The sequence below is a fragment of the Poecilia formosa genome, unplaced genomic scaffold (genome assembly GCF_000485575.1).
Source record: "Poecilia formosa unplaced genomic scaffold, Poecilia_formosa-5.1.2 Scaffold97, whole genome shotgun sequence".
Lineage (NCBI taxonomy): Eukaryota > Metazoa > Chordata > Actinopteri > Cyprinodontiformes > Poeciliidae > Poecilia > Poecilia formosa.
In genome coordinates this window covers 194,255-213,979 of record NW_006800036.1, presented here as the reverse complement: position 1 = coordinate 213,979, position 19,725 = coordinate 194,255, and the positions used below count along the sequence as shown (strand labels likewise).

At 40.4% G+C, this 19,725-nt stretch overlaps 1 protein-coding gene across 3 annotated transcripts in view; it reads left to right on the top strand.

Moving 5' to 3' along the window:
• wwp2 (WW domain containing E3 ubiquitin protein ligase 2) overlaps window positions 1-19,725 on the top strand; it is a 57,389-nt gene that overhangs the window by 20,819 nt on the left and 16,845 nt on the right. For all 3 annotated transcript variants that reach the window (XM_007558490.1, XM_007558488.1, XM_007558489.2), the window contains exons 7-11: window positions 1,736-1,893; window positions 2,018-2,264; window positions 4,446-4,535; window positions 10,979-11,153; window positions 19,114-19,168. In XM_007558490.1, the coding sequence (XP_007558552.1) occupies window positions 1,736-1,893; window positions 2,018-2,264; window positions 4,446-4,535; window positions 10,979-11,153; window positions 19,114-19,168 (725 nt within the window). The remainder of the gene's footprint in view (window positions 1-1,735; window positions 1,894-2,017; window positions 2,265-4,445; window positions 4,536-10,978; window positions 11,154-19,113; window positions 19,169-19,725) is intronic.

Sequence of the window (19,725 nt, the reverse complement as noted above, 5' to 3'; positions counted from 1 at the left end):
AATTGTGAGTAATGAGAAGAGGGCCTACTTTGCTCTTTAAGTGGACAAATTTAAGTTTCTGGGTCTTTGTTAATCATTCACTGGACAGTTTTGTTGTTGTCCTACTTAGTTAAAATCACACTTTAATTTAATTAAGTTTTTTAAACTACCTGCTTGGTAAATATTGCATCAAATCAATTAATGTGTGAAAAATTGGGACCATAAAAAAATCTGTGCAAAAACAAACAAAAAAAAAGAATTAGAATCTAGCTGGAAATGTGTGTTTAAAATTACATCCAGAGAAATAAAGGTTTTGGGTTTTGTCATTATAATATAACAAGACACACAGGAGTTGAATCATAAATCATAGTCAGCTTTATGGCTGTAAAGAAGGACATAAGAAAACAGCTTTTCAGGCATCAGAATCCATAAAAGTACCTAATACTGCTGCTTTCAAAACTCTGCAGACCTTGTGGTAAGATAATAAGAATAATAGCACAATAATAAAGTCACGAAACTGTTTCTTAAATACTGTTTTGCAAAGCGCTTATATGAAAGTCCTGAAACCAGAACATAACAGTTTTCAAAATAAATGGAAGAAAGAGGAGGATCGGATGAACGGGTCCGGTTCCAGGTTGGTCGGCCGGAGCATGATGCGGCATGCCAGCGTGTTATTCCCCTCTGACTGCGGTTTCAGACGCTGCTCTCATCGGCTACAATAGTAGCAGGATAATAAATAGCTGCGTTTATTTCAAAGCCTTGCTGCGGGGGGTTGGGAGGTGCGAGAGGTCAGATGGTATTTCCTTCTAAACATCGTGGGGGGGCCGCTGCGTACGGTTCAGCCAAGAGCTCAGAGCACAGCTGTCACGGAGAAGCAGTCAGCAGCTTTATGTTTTACATTAACGAATATCGCCAGCGCATGTTTCTTCTCCTGAAACGAGGAAGAAATATGTCGCGTGAATAAAATTGTGAATGTGTCGTTTTCTTCCTTCATCTTTTTATGCTTTTGTTTTGTTCAATCCTTCAACTAGGTGTGGGAATTTATTGTACCGTTTATCATTTTTTGTGATAAATGTTTTGTCACGATAAGAAGTTTGTTGCAATGAAATCCAGATGATCTCTTAACCCCCCCAAAACTCTCCATATTGTCTAAATTGTTGTTTTTTTTTTTGCTATTTTTCCCCTCTGCTTGTTCAATGAGAGCATCAACAAATATCAATACATTTGAAAATATTATTAAAAGCAGTTACTGTGTGCTGTTTAATGATATAAATCATGTAACCGGAGTCCTAAAGAAGCGCGTTCAATGGCAGTGTTTATGTTTGTGTGGCTATGATTGCTGTGTCATGCAGTCAGACATACAATTACCTAAAAAAAGAAGTTACAAGTAGTTCTCATCATTCTCACAGCATGTGTGGATAAAGTTTTACGTCCATATTGCCCACCACTACCATCAACACATTTGTTTATTTCGTGAAGGAACTTCAAAGTTAAATGCAGCTCCGGGAGAACAAACACGAGATTATCCAGAAAGGGAAATCGACACCTCATCAGGTGTTTGTGGCTTTGACTGTGACCAAAGCTGCACCTGTGCCAGCTTAACTTGAGGAACCACAGCAGATGTCTGAGAGGGGAGAGCATGGAAGCAGGGGTTCATATTGAGTTATTTAGAAAAACTCAGATGTTTCCTTTTTTTTTTTTTAATCTTCTTTTTGCCCGTTTCATCTTCTTACCTGTTTTGTTTTACTGTTTGCAGGAGCAACAGGCACTCGGTGGGAGGTCCGCAGGGCGATTCCCCCGGGGGGTCCAGAGAGAGGACTGTGCAAAACGGGGAGCTGACCGAGGAGCAGAACCGTGACACATCTAACCACCGACAGCCCTCAAAGAGCAACGGCAGCCCGGGTCACAGTGCAGGTGAACCGTCTGCCCACATAGATCCAACAATAACGCATAAAATCGTGTTGGATCGGACAGCATTTGATTCTTTTCACTTTAAGCAAATCTGCTACAATCTTCTTCCCTCTGTATCTTCTTGCAGACAAAGTTGAGCTGTCGTCCAACGGGTTGGACGACAGTCGTGGCGTCGTGGCCCGTCAGACTCCTCCTCCTCCGTCCTCCCCGTCAGGCCGATCTCCAGCGGCCAACAGCAGCGGCAGCAGCCCCTCTCCGGGACAGGATGCCGTGGGTCCAGCGGCCCCGGCAGAGCCCAGTCCCAACGCCCCCTCCAGCGCAGAGCAGGCCAACAGCAACACGACTGAGTCGACCACAGATTCGCTTCCGGCAGGGTAAGAACCGGCACATCCTCGTCTGTCTCTTGGTTCAGCAACATAAACAAATATCACGGTAAAAAGAGGGCTTTGGAAAATTCTGGAATTTAAGTACTTTCTGGTCTGGTTAAGAGGTGAAAAAGCAAATAAAACCAAATATGTTGTATTTCTCAACTCTGTTTCCCTCCTATCTACATCCTGTATCCATCTTTCTCTCCTTCCAGCCACCCAGACTGTCAGTCCATCCAATCCAGGCCAGAATTAAATATTAAAAGTACTTTTCAAAGTACAAAAACAGAAGGTTAAATTATTTAAAGCTGAAATTTCTGTAACCTACCATAAATTAAAATGTGTTTTGTATTATTTAGACATTACACAAAAAAGTAGAGCTTGAATCTGGAAAGTTCAGTCATTTTGAAATAAAAACATGTATTACGGTTTGCAGACTGCAAATGTTGTAGGAGTTCATTTGGAAGATTGAAAACCTTTTTTTTTTAAATTTTGACATGGAAAAAAAAACTCTAAAAATACACTTTATCAAATTAGCACAGATAAAACCTGACATAAGGTAGAAGATGTTTTAAATATGTTATCCATTTTCTTTACACCCTTGTCCCTCAGTGGGGTCGGGAGGGTTGCTGGTGCCTATCTCCAGCTAACGTTCCGGGCGAGAGGCGGGGTCACCCTGGACAAGTCGCCAGTCTGTTGCAGGGCAACACGGAGACACACAACCATGCACACACACACCTAGGGGCAATTTGGAGAGTCCAGTTAACTTGATAGTCATGTTTTTGGACTGTGGGAGGAAACCGGAGTACCCGGAGAAAACCCACCATGCACAGGGAGAACATGCAAACTCCATGCAGAAAGACCCCAGGCCGGGAATCGAACCCAGAACCTTCTTGCTGCAAGGCAACAGCTCTACCAACAGTGCCACGGTGCAGCCTTAAATATGTTATGTAAATTGTAAATAAGGTGAAAATCCACCCACACTAAAATGTTAAATTTCCTTTATGTCCTTTTTCCTTCTTTTTTGCTCAAAACAGTGAATTTCTCTAAGTTATTACTTCAGTTAATCATTGTCCTGAGGTCTAATTTAACCTGTGAACAATCGAACATTTCAAAGAGGTTTTCACTGTTTAAACCTCAAACATTTAGTTTGATGCTCCTGACTGTTGAAGTAAAGCGAACACCAGGATGAGATCAGAAGAGCTGCTTCAGGTCTTCAATAAGATGACTTTAGCAGCTCAACCGAATCTGAAATCAGCCGCCCCGCTGGACAGAAAACCGTCTGCAGCTGGAAGAGATTTAGAACAAACTGCTAACATTTGTCCTGAGTGTCTTGGTGTGGTGAACTGCTCCCCGCATCCCTACAAGGACGAGCAGGGACGGATGAATGAACCAGATCCGCACCCGGTGATATGACAGTAATCTAACACATATCCACCAAGGACTGGCTGAGCGTTGAGAAAAGGAAAATCCTGGCCTAGTCAAAGCCCAGATCCTGATGTCATATCTATGGAGTGACTTGAACCTAGCTGTTCATCCAAGAAACCCTTTAGACATCTGGAATAGGTCAAAGGTCAAAGACGGATACAAGAATCACTGAACTTATTTCTTCTGAACTTTAAGATGGAACGGTGTTCTAACTTTTTTCTCAACTAGGGAACACATTTTTGTTTATAAATCTTCTGTTTAATAAATTAAACTGAGTTTTTTTGAGTGCAGTTAAATCACTTTATTTCTCAGATATGTGATAATTTCTTTTTGAAAGGACAAAATACTTAAAAGATGTGATCTTTTTTTATGCATGAACAAACAAATCGCAAAATAACCTTAAATATAATTCATCCCTAGCTTCTATATATTAAATTGTAGTGAATCAAAGTGTCTGTAGAAAAGCCCAGGAGAGAAGATAAAAAAGCAGGTGGGATGCATTTAGTAAACTGTGATTACAGGTAATTTGGTCAGATTTAGGTCCGTGGAGTTTTCCATGGATTTATTTCATCAATGCTGGTCTGTGTCGGCGTTAATGTCCCGTCCTTACCTAACGAGGAAGGATACTCCCTGTCCTCTCTAAATGACATTCAGATGCATTCATTGTGAAATCCTACCAAATACCGTCTTTGTTTTCGTTTTCAGCGGTGAAGTAAATGTGTGTGTGTGTGTGTGTGTGTGTGTGCTTGTCTCTCCATGCAGCTGGGAGCAGCGGGTTTTACCTCATGGCAGAGTGTATTACGTTGACCACAACACCAAAACCACAACTTGGGAGAGACCACTGCCAGCAGGGTACGCCCATCACACTTTTTATATCCATTTTTCCTGTTGATGCCCTGGGTGAGTCGGGCAAGGCCGAATAGCGCAGGTTGACGTCTTAAAAATGAATTGGACGTTTCTTTCATATTCGTCCAGATACAGGAAGTTCTTTCCTCAACGGTGGTAAGAAAAACAGATGTGATTTCAAATAATATTTGCTCTGTTTATAAATATATATATATTACATTTGTTTTGGAAGGTACATGCAACTTGCTTTAAAATACATTTCTGGGTAAAAAGGAAGGTAGTTTGGTGTTTAGTGTGAATTTACTTTTGCAAATCGGAAGAGATTTAGATTGATGACACACATTGGAAAGGTTTAAATGTCGTCGGCTGTTGTGACTGATGAGTAGCTGCTGATGGACTCCTGTTATCAAGTTTCTATGGCAGCAAGTAAGTATGTTTAGATAAATCGGGGTTTCTACATTGTCTTGAAAAATATTTTTAGGATTTTAACATCCCTGATCTGTGCATCCCTGAAAAAAAAAATGAACAAAATTAAATATTGAATTCTTGTCTTCTCAGCTACAGTTTGGTGAAATATGCAAGGTGTCTGCACATCTTTCACAAGTCTTAAAATCTTAAATTCATGCGTCTGAAATTAAGGCCTTTAAAAATCTTAAATGCATTTGAAAGATGCCAATTTGTCATCACGAGTCTTAAACTTTGTTGTGGTGATAGTATTTAATCCTTATCCTTGTATTCAGTTTTTTTTCTCGCAGGACTTTTCTGTTGGGTAAAAGTTTTCCCTGCTTGCAGAAATCTTCATTGGGATCCGTGACTAGATGAGGCTACTGCTAACTCGCTACTATTATATCCTTGCTAGCTTGCCAGCCACCCATCGTGTGTCCATCGTGGATAAGTGCAAATTTGTCACCAGTTGGCTGGATGAAGTGTGTTTTCATCACTGGCTCACTTCTGATGCCAACCCATATGAGGCTTGGTACGAAACAATTATAAAAGTTTGGCACTGTGAGTGAGAAGCACAAAGCCGCTGCTAAGATCCACAAACAAACCCCAGAAATTTACGTTTTTGCTTGATTGTAATGCAGCAAGATCCCCCAACCATCCTCTACATTTATAATTTGTTCTGCCTTAAATTTCATTCACGTTGCCATTAAAAATGTCATTGAAAGTGTTAAATTTGACTTTTAAAGAGATCATTCCCTTATCCTGCAGTCTAATTGTAGTATATGCGTACAACTGGAAGTGCACTCTCCGGTTTTAATCAGTTTTTCTTATCAGAGTTCAACTGTTTTCATGACATTTTTACTCTCCACTTGTATTTATTGGTTTTCACAGCGTGTCTGACTGGGTGACGGAGAGAAAAAGAGTCTGTTTTAAGTAAAGGTCACCCCCACCCCCTCCTCCTCCTCCTCCTTTCCAAACTCCTGCCCCCCATGTCAGTTTTTCCATGCAAGGAACAAGACTGTTGGGGCCCTGAGAACAAAAGTCCTTTCTTAGAGTCACATGAACCTCCATGCTCCGCTGTGCTGGCTGCCGTGGCCTGTCAGAGGATCAATTAGCAGGCTAATAGTGGGCCAGCGCTCCAGATGTACGCACCAGGAACTGTTTAGGAGGTTGAGTGGGGGTAGCAGAGCAGAGCTTGGAAGCTGGAGTAATGAAAGCCATCCGAAGCTAGGCTGGGGAGAACTTATGAGTCACACCGTTTTTATCAAATATTCTGTCGTGTTTTGAATCCAGCCTTGCATCACAAACATACTCACTCTTGTTTTTTGTGCCTCTCACTGTTAGGGCCTTCATAAACAAAGCTAAAGGCGTGTTTACATGAAGCTATACTTTGCACGGTGCCAGTTTTATCATGTGGCATTATGTAGACACAGATAAACTGTAGAAAGCAGACTGGAAAGCTGAATTTTATGGTTACAGCAAGCATATTTCAAATTGTAGCAGTTACATTTGAACAAAACTTCATTTTTTTTTTTCATGTTTTGTTAAAGAAATACCAGCCTCGAGATTGAGCACCTCTGCCAAACCAAAGTGGAGCACTTACTTCTACTTCCAGGGATAAACGACCACACTAAAGCGCATAGCTGTCACATGTGTACAATGCAATCAAAGCTCCGATCAGTAATCAAGGCTGCATTGTTAATGTGGCTGCATTTTTGTGCAACAGTCACTCTTTTTAAAAATGTGTCTGGTGCAGACTGAACAAACCCACATTCTGGTAATCAGAGCTGTCATATTACGACTCATTCTCAAACTATCCAGTATGTGTTTGATGTCAGTCTGTCCCACGTTGATTATTAAAAAGACAGTGAGTGAGTCAATTGTGCCTCATTTTGGATATTAGTGAGATTTTTTGGGGGGGGTTTTTTTTGTCGTCCTAAAAGCTGGAAACTACCATTTTAGTCATTTATACCTGGAAAACGGATGCTAATTTCCACAAGTTTTTAGTGTTTTTTATTTTAATGGGATTGTGTAAAATGACTAATGAAAAGTCAATTTCCACTGAGTTTGTGGTGTGTTAACTAAACAGACCACTACAGAAATTACAGATATTCTCTGGGCCGAATAACAGCTCCTGCAAGGCATGACGCCCTGTGCGTGAACTATAATTTTTGATTAGACTGTGGGAGTCGGTGACACACAGCAGGACTTTTTTCTTAATTCATTGCATCTATTTATGCGAGTTTTGCAGCTCTGTTCCCTTTCAAGTCCTTCGCCGCTTCAGTAAAGATCTATTAGTAAGACCAAAGAATAAGCTGTACCCTTTCCTGTTTGAGTAAAGTACCACCAGAGAAAATTAGGGAGTGTTATTTTTACATCACAGCCAATCAGATCTGGAGCCACAAGTACTGCAGTCATTTGATGTAGGACTGAACCCAGAGAATATCCACTTGAGACAAAATCCTGACATTATCCAGGGTGTTTGTGGGTTTTTGGTTTAGTTTAAAAGGGGTCACCTCAGTGTCAGGAAGAAAAAGTTCTCAGAAGCCTGTTTTTGTTATACTCTTCTCACATACTGCTTTTTTTTAAACTAATTGTATTGAAATTCCAATCACTTATTGATCTTTTTTACTCTTTTCTTTGGTTATTAAAACAAAACTTTAACTTTAAACTTCAAACACGGAGTAGATCTTACCCTGAATCAAAACTGTGATGAGTAGCGAACGGCTCATCCAAAAGAGGAACACAGATGTACCCCGAGCCTTAACTGGCAGTTCTTGGAGATATAATCAGGTAAATAACTATGTAGAGGCTCAACGGACCTCTGTGGGTTCTATGGATTTCCCCTGTCTCCAGTAAATGAGTAGCTACTGTTAATAATACCAGAGAGTGAGGACTCCTGCTGTTTATATGATGCACAGAAACATTCAGGTCATCCAAAAAACTCGTTTGTAATCATCTCCACTGGTGAGGAGTCCTTCAGCAGCATGCAGCCAAGAGGGCGCTGCTGATTAACGGGTGGTTATGGCAACACCCACTGTTGTTCATTCATATCTTATACTTTTCAGTGACATTTTCTCTGATTTGCTTGGACCAGGATTTCTGAGCAACCAGTGAATGGACCTTACTGGTGTACGACTACAATACAATCACTTGTGACACACTGACTGCACTCATTGTGGGACTGTTAGCTTAGCCAGTCGCAGTAAGCAAACAATCATTTAAACGCAGTGAGATTCTTCTATTTGTATGAGTAGCATTTTTTGAAGGACGATTTTGTTTAGAGACTTTGTAATCCATTTTATTTATGGTTTCATTTGTGTGTGGTTTTTATTTTCGTGTAATATATATATATTTTTTTGGATGTTTTTTTGGATATTGTATCTTACAGGTTCAGTGTGAAGGTTTTTTTTGTTTTGTTTTTTTTGTTGTTTTTTTTCCCCAAAATTAAAGTTTATTGGTCTTTGTGAGGGCGAACTTCCATTATTATGACGTTATCTATCTATTACTTGAAAATGGTCTCCAAACAACAATATTATTGTTTATCTCTATTACTGGGACAGTTTATCACCCAGCAAAAATTTACTGGCATTAACTGGCTGTAGAAATTCATTTTCACTTTTACAGTAAAGGAGTTTTTGTGTCATTTTTGTCAAAACAGCCACATTTTGTTGATCATGATTGATTTGTAAGAGCAATGAAAAGTTTAATACATCCAATGGCGTAAATACTTTTTACAGCTACAGTCTTTTTATATATATATATATATATATATAATGTCCCAGTCTGTTTCTTACATACTGAAGTATGCATGCAGTTCTTCTGCCACTGAGCAGACTGGATGTGTTTGTCTTTGTGTGAGTTTGCATTAATAACTTTGGAGCAACCAAAGTGCATCTATTCAGAGCTTTGGGAAGCTATGCAAACTAAAAGTTGGAGGATTAAAGCTCGAATAGGGGAGAGACCTGTGCCCTGACGCATAATGACTTGCAGCTTTACATGGCTTGTCTTTAACCTTTTCTGGTTATAAGGAGAAACTCTGCGTCTTGCACCACAGGGGACTTTATTTCTTTTTGCTCTTGTGCAGATTTAAAAGTTTCCTAAGAAACCAAGTCCATGTTTTTCCAAGCACATGGAAGTTGATGCTGATTTCTCTTCCAAATTCTGCAACACTTAAGTCAGACATGAGAATAGCAGCAGACCAGCAGTACCAGCAGTCGGTCCATGTGTGTGTGTGGTGTCCTTCTTTACACTGTCCTTTGTGTGTGTGTGTGTGTGTGTGTGTGTGTGTGTGTGTGTGTGTGTTTGTGTTTCTGTGGGTTGCTACTATCTCAGCCTTCGTCCAGACCTCCTGCCTCTGGGGAAAACTGGAATATACATTCACCTCTGAGTAATGCCACTGGCAAGCAGCGGCGAACAAAAGACGCGCTGTGGTGCAAACACGGCTATCGGCAGTCAGAAATGCTTCTCTCGTTACTCTCTCTCATTTACATAATTGAAAACGGGCTTTGGCTTGAAGTGTTTTGCATTAGGTAGAGCAATTTCATACTAACTTTATGTGCTTCTCATTGAAAGATGAAACCTCAAGAAATGGCGCAATCGAGAATAAATGCAATAAAGCGCTGCCCAAAGCATAAAGGGGGGGAAAGAAATGAGTCTGCAACAGAACAAGAAGCTACAGTCAACATGCTGTAATCTTTAAGGAAATCTTAATGGAGTTCAATATTTTTGAAACTTTTTCAAAAATGTAGAAGTTGTATAATGGTGAAATACAAAGAAAGCTTTTTTCAGGTGCTTATTTGTTGTGCATTGCTTGCAGCTCATAACAACCCAGAATGTAGTTAGTCAGAAAATCAGAATACGATATAACATCAATTTAAAAAAACAACAAAATACTTTTAGGATCTACGGGGTGCGGCATGGAGGCAGTCAGCCTGTGGTTCTGCTGAGGCGTAATGGAAGTCCAGAATGCCTTCAGGTCATCTGCATTGTTGGGTTTGGTGTCTTTCGTTTTCCTTCTGGCAATATCTGACAGTTTCTCTTTGTGGCCAGTCTGCTGAGTGATTAAACATGAAGAACGAGACGGTTTCAGGTCCTGAATACTTCTGTCTGGGCCCAACTCCAGCTGCAGTCCACACCGTTATTAATTTCCCCCAACACTCAATTGGTATTTTCATCTGAAGTCACTCTCAAGGTGGTGGTTATCTTTTGCGCCTACATTTTTATTGCAGTTTTACCTTCCACTCAATTTTCCTATGCGTGGAAGCTGGCACCTATGAGTAGCCAGCTTCTTTAACAACAATCTTCTATGACTTAGCCTCTTTCTTAGCAGGTCAAACACTGTCCCACAATTGTATCATCTACGCCGCAATAATTTTGTATTTAAATAATCTTTTATGTCAAGGAATTTAACAGAAATAATCACTTGGAACTAATCACTCAGTGTGTAATGGATACATATAATTTACTGTTTGAATGGAATTACTAAAAAAATAACAAGAGCAGCATAAAAACTGAGTTCAACACAAGGAAAATTGTCATCCATCTCCCGTTTGGCTGTTGTAATCCATTTTGGGTTTTGTGGAATAAGCTTTCACGGCATCATGATTAATTTCTAGGAAGGCTTTTATTTTAGGTGTGGAGCATAAAAATAACATTTTAAATATTTCTATAGGAATTTCTAAAAATTCTCTGCATTTACCTTTTTAGTAGCATTTTCCCTTTTTGTCCTCCTTCCATGTAAAATGGTATCTTTACATTATTGCTTTATTCCCTCCTTGTCGTTTTTCTCTCTTCCTTTCTCAGCTGCCACTCGCTCATCGCCTCCTCTCTCTGTTTTCCTTCCTTTTCTCGTCTTTGTTTCTTTTTCCTCGACTTTAGAAGCAGGGAGCAGCTTTTTGATGCAACCACCCACTCTTGACTTGTCAAATAAAAAAGAAAATGCTGCTGAAAGCTAAACCCTCTCTCACCCCTACTTGTGTTTTCCAACCAATTCCCCCTTTCAGCTGGGAGAAACGAGTGGACCAGGGTGGCCGGTTCTACTATGTGGACCATAACACCAGGACCACCACGTGGCAGAGGCCCACAGCCGAGTCCGTGCGCAACTACCAGCAGTGGCAGAGCCAGCGCAGCCAGCTGCAGGGCGCCATGCACCAGTTCAGCCAGCGCTTCCTTTACCAGGTACCTGCAGCCATCACTGGTTCATAAGACTGCAAATGGTTTTAGCTGCTGCTCAGAGGTCAATTCAGCTCGTTTTAGCCGCGTCCCTTTGGTTACTTCAACGCCTTTCAGCAACAAGGCATTTCAAAGTGCTTTACATCATAAAAACACAAAAATGCAAAGTCATAGAGGACACAGTTGACAACATTACATTTTGCACATCAGATTATTGATTGATGTTTCATGATTAGGTTTCAAAAGCAGCTCTAAACAGCTGAGATTTAAAGGAACTCGGTGTTTCAGCTGTTTTGCAGTTTTCTGGAAGTTTGTTCCAGATTTGTGGTGCACAGAAGCTGAATGCTGCTTCTCCATGTTTGGTTCCGGTTCTGGGGATGCAGAGTAGAACCAGAACCAGAAGACCTGGGATATCTGGAAGGTTGATACGACAATAGCAGATCTTTCATGTACTGTGTTGGTAAATCGTTCAGTGATTTATAAACTAACAGCATTTTAAAGTCTATTCTGAGCTACAGGGAGCCATTGTGAGGAACGGTGTGATTAACTAATATTGTGTTAGTTATTGCTGTCATTTAAATCAGGTTTGCTGGAGCAGAGACATATAAAACCTTCAGCTCAGTGGGTCCAGAAAACCGAGGTTGGAGACCGCTGCTGTCGTGTAGCGAACTCCTGCGTCATCCCACATTCCCTCATTCCTTCTTTTAGAGCATTTTTATGATATTTAAAACGCTCTAGTGAAGTGGTCCACGGAGCCTTTTGCTCTCCCTCCAACTTAATAAATGTAATTTAGAGCTACAAAAGTTGCACAATCTTTTGAAAAAGGACAAAAGTCTAATTCGTGATGAATACATTCTTTGGAACATTTGTCATTTTATTTTTATTTTTGAGTTTAAATGAAAAAAAACCCCATTAACTCTCACCCTAAAAACACTTGCATGTTATCTTGTTAGTTAAGGGTTTTAATGAATCTGAATTGAGAAATCCGTTTATCTCGGGAACTTTATCTCTAATTGAAACACATGATGTGGATTAATGACACACAGACGTGTGTTTATTCCAGTGAAGTTTGTTGAGGCTTTGGGTCTGAATGAAGCGGCCATGGTCAGACAGTTGCCAGACATTAACGTTATACTGGATTAGAACAACAAAGATTCTTCAATGGGTCATCAGTTAAACCAACATTAAAACTCATACAGACTCCAATAAAGCCTCCGCACCCTTTATGTTTTACTTTTATGTAACTTTGGTGTTTTCTGTCCACTTCTTGTTGTCCTGCGTCTCTTTGGGTTTTATGGTCTTCCGGGTGTGGGCTTTATTTGTCTTTGGTCCGACCGCCACTTTACAGTTTAGCCCTAAACATCCCTCAAATGCTTCTTTTTTTTATTGAAAGAAAACTGAGTTTTTATCCCACTAATTGCTCATTTCACGCCCAAATACTTTTCTTTTAGCACCCCAAATCAAACTATTGTGTTAAATCCCTCTCCTTCCTTTTGGGAAAAGTTTTTTTTTTTTTTTCTGCCAAGTTAGTCAGTAAGACGATTCCAAGTCTAAATGAGATATTTCCATTTTTTACAGCTCAAATTTGCTGTGAAAATCAGGCGTAGATTGACTTTATTGAAACGAGTAAAATGCCCTCCGGAAGAATTCACACTGCTTGACTTTTCACAAGTCACAACTTTACCACCAGAACTTTCAGTGGATTTTATTGGGATTTTATGCAGCAGACAAAGACAAAAGATGCTCAACAAGCTTCAGAAGTTGCATGTTTGGTAAACAGAGTTCAGATTTTCATTCTTCTGCATGATGCAACAAACCATTGTTGAATTGCTTCGACGTGAAGTCGTATCTTCCTTTTCTCCTGGTTTGCTACTTAGCAGGAACAAAAGAAATGCGTTTATTTTCCAAATGAAAGTGGCAATTCCTTACGACTAACATGCACTATTATTCATCTGACTGCATGAGCAGGAGATGTCTGGACTGTGAGCATTCAGTAAAGGCACGAATACCTTTACGCATCAGGAATATCAGGTGTAAAATGTTTTAACAGTGAGAAAAGAATCCAGTTAAGTTCTTGATGTCATGTTGTCAGATTATCTGATTTTTCCCTCACATCTGGTGCAATAAATGTTTTGATTCCATTCCATATTGGTTCTGTGGGAAATGAATATCCAGACTCTGAGTCAAAAACATTTAGAACCTGCCAGAACCACCTGCCAGCTGTTTGAGTAGGATTGGATTTATCAGTAACCAAGCATCCTCCTTTACGCCACTTTCTCTGCAGGTAAAAACTGCAGAGAAAGCCAATCAGATACAAGCATTCAATGCCGTTGTTTTTTTTTGTTGTTGTTTTTTTTGGGACAGAATCAACAACTCCACCGCCGTCCTTTCCTTCTCTCCTTCCCTTTCCTTCCCTCCTTCACCCAGTGTGTGAGAACAGCCAAGAGGGCAGGTTGTTGATAGTGCGCGGCTCTGTCTTGGAATGCCCAAACTGCTGATAGTGCCGACTATTTATGGCCCCAGTGTGTGTGAACAAGGAAACAGGCTCACAAAAGGGCTCATAGCTTCACTGTGAACACAGCCACACGATCCGCTGCCACCGCCCCCGTTCAGCTGAACTGTTTTTTTTTGTTGTTTTTTTTTTCCAACCAGCTGAAAGGTTCTGCAAGCTCTGTAAAGTTGTTCATTTTTGGTTGAATGGAAACGAACTGGATTGCAGACTTTATGCAATAGAGAATACGTCGACTCCACTGTGCATGTTGAGGGGCGGCGTCATGTGCTCCTTCTGTCTCGGTGTGAGTCAGAGCTGCTAAAGTTGAGCTCAGGTGCAACATTTTTCTGCGCTGCACATGACAACTGAAGAGGGTCAAGTGGCCGGTCTTCTTGAATCCACGGAGCTGCTCTAAGGGGCATGCACATTTTTCACACAGCTGTACGGAAACGTTGTGCAAAGGCTCATCTGCACAAACCAATATACACAAGCACCAGAGCAGCTCTTCATTTACACTACTGTGCAAAAAGTGTTGGAGCTCTCTCCTGTTTTTCTGTTTGCTTCCAAGAAGCCAAACTTTGATGTTTAAAGTGGTTCCCAGTCGATATATTTGAACAACCATTAAGATGTTTTTTGTTATACTTCTTTACTATGACTCCTCATTCAGGGATGAAACACTCACAGAATCACTATTTGACCTTATTTTTTTTATTAAATCTATGAAAAATATCCAAAATAACACTTTTACAAAAAATAACTGTTCAGCATATGCAAATTTCTCAGAGCTTTTTTGATTGAAACATGGCAAACAGTGTTCATTATCAAGCTGATCTTGTTTTGTTCTTTATTTCTTCATATTTTAACACCAAACACAATCAGGTTTGTTGTTCTGTTTTTAATCTGTATTAACAGAAGAATGAAGGAGGTGAAGGTGACTTTGTCAGATGTCAACAAATAAAACTCGCCACAAATCATTTTTTAAAAAGTTGATATTCTGTATATATATATATTTTTTTATTTTTATTTTTTTTTTTTCAAATTACAGATTAAGTACATATTTTTGATTTGTCGTTTATTAAGTAAAACTTGAGACTTTCCCTTGTTTTTTTTTTCTCTTCAAGCTAGCAAAAGACGTAGTTGAGAAAGTAAACTTAACGTGAATCAACAGTGAAAACACTGACCGCTGCTGCCGCAGTCCATGCAAAGATAGAAGCCCAAATGTGTGTTTGCAGAGTAATTTCAGCTCGTTAGAAGGGCGGCCTCGTGGCCATTAGCTGCCGTTTCAGCTCTCCCCCATTCCCTCCTTCTCTGCCTGTCGTCCCCTTCCTTGTTACTCACCCTTGCTCCTTCCTGTAACCCCTCCTCATCATTCCATTGCCCCTGTTAAAAAAAATAAATCCCGTTTTGGTTTCCAAAACTTTCCCTTTCTGCATCAGAACGTCTTCGTTTTCATCTGGCTTTATTTCAGACATAATTTTTCCATCCTTGATTTTCTGCTGTCAGATCGGTTTCCTTCCCAGCAGTATCTCCTCATCCCTCCTCCTCCTCATCCCTCCTCCTCCACCTCCACCGCTCCAATTATGAGTTCAGCCCATTTTTGCCTGAACAAGGGCTCCTTAACAGCAGCACCTGAATCAACCCTGTGTTTTATCACTCACAGAACAGAAAACTCACACACATCCACACTGCTCCTTCTAACACCTTAGCTTGTGTTTACACACAACCCGTCAGCACTCATGTCCATAGACGACATTATTGCCATGAAAGGACAATGAACAGAAAATGTTTAAGCTGCTCCAATCTTGCTCTGTACATTAGACCTTGGTGGACTTATACTTTGGACTTAATATGACAAATTGGTTGTTTAAAACAAAAAAAAAAAACGCTGTAAAAATCCTGCAGATAAAAACACTAAACATGCTGCTTTTCTGAAATTAAGAAAGAAAAACTAGGCATTTGTTTGTTTTTTATCTTAATTGGAGAAAAGGAAGTCTTTGAATTGGAGTTGGGGGTTTTTCTGTAAAACATTAATAAAACACATTTCTCCTTCCCGGTTTTACATAAAACTTACATTTGGGTGAACCGCTGGTATGTTTGTCACTGCCTGCTTTAACGCACAAAAACACTGAGAAGAGAAAAATGTAATTTCTATTAACTGATATGTTAATTTATTCCTGTTCAGTTTGGCTCTTCTTATTATACTAATGTAAATGTTTCTTGCAATATAAAATTAAATTCATTTAAGTTTATTTATGTGGCGCCAATTCACAAAACATGTTGTCTCGAGGCACTTAGTAAAAAAAAAAAGAAAAAAAAAGTTCAATCCCACAAACACTTCAATTAATCCCAGATATCAATCTGATTCAAATGTTCAATTAATTATTCAAAGTAGCTTAAAAAGTTTTCTGTCTAAACCCAACAGATTGCATTCAGTCACTGACTTGCAGCAGAAAATTGCTTTCCTCGTCATTGACTTTACAGCAATGCTTCATGTGGAGAGGAAAAACTCCCCTTTAACAGGAAGAAACCTCCAACAGAACCAGAACCAGGCTCAGTACAAGCAGCCGTCTGCCACGACCCACTGGGCGTTTGAGAAGAGACTGTTAGCTTCTTTGGAGAGAAATTTGAGAAACTGAGAAAACAAAAAGTCAGCAGTTGAAATCACAGCTGTGACAACTGCTGACTTAACTACCTTACGTGCCTAAAGTACCTTACACAGCAAATAATACAAATTGGAGAGTAGTAGAAGAAGAAAGTGAGGAGAAATTGGTGAGTTTGACTAAAGCTAAAGGATAATCTAACTCCATCTGACCAAATGTAAAAACTGGGGAATCAAGTTTGAACATTTTCTTTATTTCCATCTTATCCACTAATTCTTGTCAGTGAAGCCCTGGATAATCTTAAAATGTTTTAGTGTCTAATGGATAAATATCTAGATTTCTAAAAGTACATCCAACCATCTGTCCGTCAGTTCGTCCATTAATCATCCAGTCAGTTGGTCCAGCTGTCTTTTTGTCCATCTGATCATCCACCCTCACACTCTGTGGGGTTTTTTTTTTTCATTTTCCACTCTTAAAGCTTCACTACTGTTGAAATTTCCACCATAAACTTTATTGGCATTTTAAAAACAGGCCAAAAGCTGAAATCCTCTTGAAATGTGAGTTGACTGTAAGACCATTTTCTGCTACATTAGCATGAAGCACTAAGATGACTTGGTATTTTCTCAGGCAAACTCCATGACCTTATTCTTAAGACACTCCCAACCCACTTTTTCCCCCTATAGTACATGATTTTTACCCCCTGCTGTTTGCTCACATTAGCAACTAGATTTTGTTTTATCCTTCGTATTTTTCTTCTCGTGAGTCCAAAGCACCAAAGCTACATTTTCACCTGTAGTCCTCCCACAATCCGCAGCACACTATCCTTATTTCATGTTTGTGCCAAGTGGCTGCTTTTCCTCGCTTCCTCTCCCTCCCTTGTTTTCCCAGACTCCTTTTCTTTTCCTCCCTCCAGCTTCGCTCTGTCTGGAAGCCACGGAGGAGCTGAATGGTCAGAGCCAGGATGAAGTCATCATGTCTTTATATCATTATATTCTCCTTTTACCTTTTTTAGTCACAGAAAACCCATACGGGTGGGGCTCGGGGCATAGATTGGCTGTCGATGGGAGCGACACACACTCGCACACACAATCGCACACACACCCTTTAACCCTGTTTTGTGCCCAGTCTCACTCCTTACGCGGGCCCAGTCCTTTCCATCCCGACTCCCTCAGAGTTTCCATGACAGAGCTGCTTTAAAAGACGCTCAAAGTGGCGCTGGCATTAGGTGGATAATACTCCACTTATGCCCGCCGAGGAAGGCATCAATATTTTAAGCTCAGTGTGAGAGAGAGACATTTGAAGAAGCAACAGATTTCATTTGGAGAAATTCTAGTTTGAGTTTTTGTCAGCTTGCATTCAGCCTCCAAAGGCTGGCACTGCAAAAAACACACAAATCTTACCAAAAGTCCAGTTTCTGGTGCAAATGTCTTAGTACACATGGAATAAGATAAACTAATATACAAGTATTTTTTTCAACAGAATATAAACAACTTGTTTAAAGTCAACTATTACTTAACATTGAGAAATGCCAGATTATTGCACTTGTAACAAGATGTTAACAAGGTGTTTATAAGTGAAAAAATCTCCCACTAGAACTAGTACTTTTTCATCAGTATTAAGGAAATATTGACTTAAAACAAGCTCATATTTAATTTTTATTATTGCTGAAAAGTTACTTTTGAGCTAGTTTTGTCTTATTTCAAGCATACTAAGAAACTAGACCAAAAATGCTTAGTAAGATTTGTGTTTGGTTTTTTTTGCAGTGTGCAGGGATTTCAGTGAATGTAATGCTGCCAAAAATGATAATTTATTTTAGGTTTTCTGCATAAATAAATTAATTAAGCTGTAGTAGCTTGCTTCCTGATTTCTGGTAAGCTCTGCAGTGATGCTGGAGCTTCTTGTAACGTTCCCAACAAGCAAACGTTTGAGCCGCTTTCCCAGTCAAGTTAATATATTCTTGCGTGTGTGTGTGTGTGTGTGTGTGTGCGTGTGTGTGTGTGCGTGTGTGTGTGTTTATCCTCATATTAAAGGGTACACATTGACCAACTGTTTGCCACGGACAAATTTTCCACACTTTGCTACACACACACACACACACACCTTTTTTTTTTTCTTTTAGGTGTGTGTGTGTGTGCAGCCTGAGTAAACCCCACAGTGGTTTCCAAGCCCACGGTGAATAAAGGTGCCTTTTGTGAGACATTGGGTGGGTGGGGCTGGAGAGGAGGTGGGGTGTCCAGTCTGGAACAGGCATGAATGTTCCCTCAGTTCGCTCAGACATCACACTTCCCTGCCTGGTTTCACAACAGCGCTAGAAAGGAGGAGGAGGACCGGAGGGCTGGGTCAGTGGATGAGGAGGTGGTGTTGGTGAGGGCAGGAGGGTGTGTGTTCGAGGAGTCGAGCGGGAAGCTGAGTGGGCGGGGCTTGCATCCAGCCAGTGAGCTCATTGGAACAGCGTTGTTGTTTTATCCTCCTACCGAGCGTGTCACTTTTGGAAACCACTGGAGCCGCCAGCCGGCCAGCTCCCTCAGTCGCCCCTCGCTGCTGGAGCAGAGAGGAGTCCCCCCCCCCCCCCCCATGCTGCGCCGCCAGCCCCTTTCTATCTTAAATACTTCACACACACACACACACTGGGCTTCAGGAGGTAGCAAGGTGAAAAGATCTGCTGCCCTTGGAAGAGCAGAACTGAGTAGGGTTTTTTTTCCCTCATCTTTTCCCTTCCTTGCTTGACTTTTTTTTTTTTTAATGTTTCCCACAAACAGCATCAGGAAAGCAGAATGCCAACACAGAGTGATTCAAGGCTGAGAAGAAACATGCAGCATGTGGGAGACGAGAGACAGAAAGATGTCCTAACTGGATTTGTCTTGTCTCTCCTCAGCCGTCCGGCGCTCCGGTGGAAAATGACCCCCTGGGCCCGCTGCCTCCTGGATGGGGTAAGTTCGCCTGACTCGCTTGTATGCACAAGATTATTATTATTCTCCAGCTGCCGTTATGTCGTCATCCGCTTAGGGCTGCTCGATATCTTCAGGCTTCCTTTGAAGTCTTGGTTTTGGGTTTAAAAAGTTTCAGAGTCTGGAACTGGATCGAACAAGAAAGACATTTATTTCTGAATCCCTCGTCTAATTGATGAGCATTGACTGATTAAATGCTTCAAATACTGATTAAACATCAAATTAATTTCATTCAACATATCGTCTTTCTAATTTACAGGGAATAAGATCTAAGTCATACAGAAATTAAATCTGTAATTAATGTTTGCACTTTATACGTCTCAGCTTTATATACTTTTCTATCGGAGTTTGTCCATTTGCTAGGAAAGCAGTGAAAGTCGCTCTCTCCAACAATGTAAACGATTTCTACTCTAATATTCACAATATTGCTGGAAAAATCTAAAAAATGGAGTCTGGTGTGGATGTTTTTTATTTTTTTGTTTTGTTTTTTTTAAATTTGACCCTGCATGTCAAATCAAGAGAAAGTCGATGCAACTTCA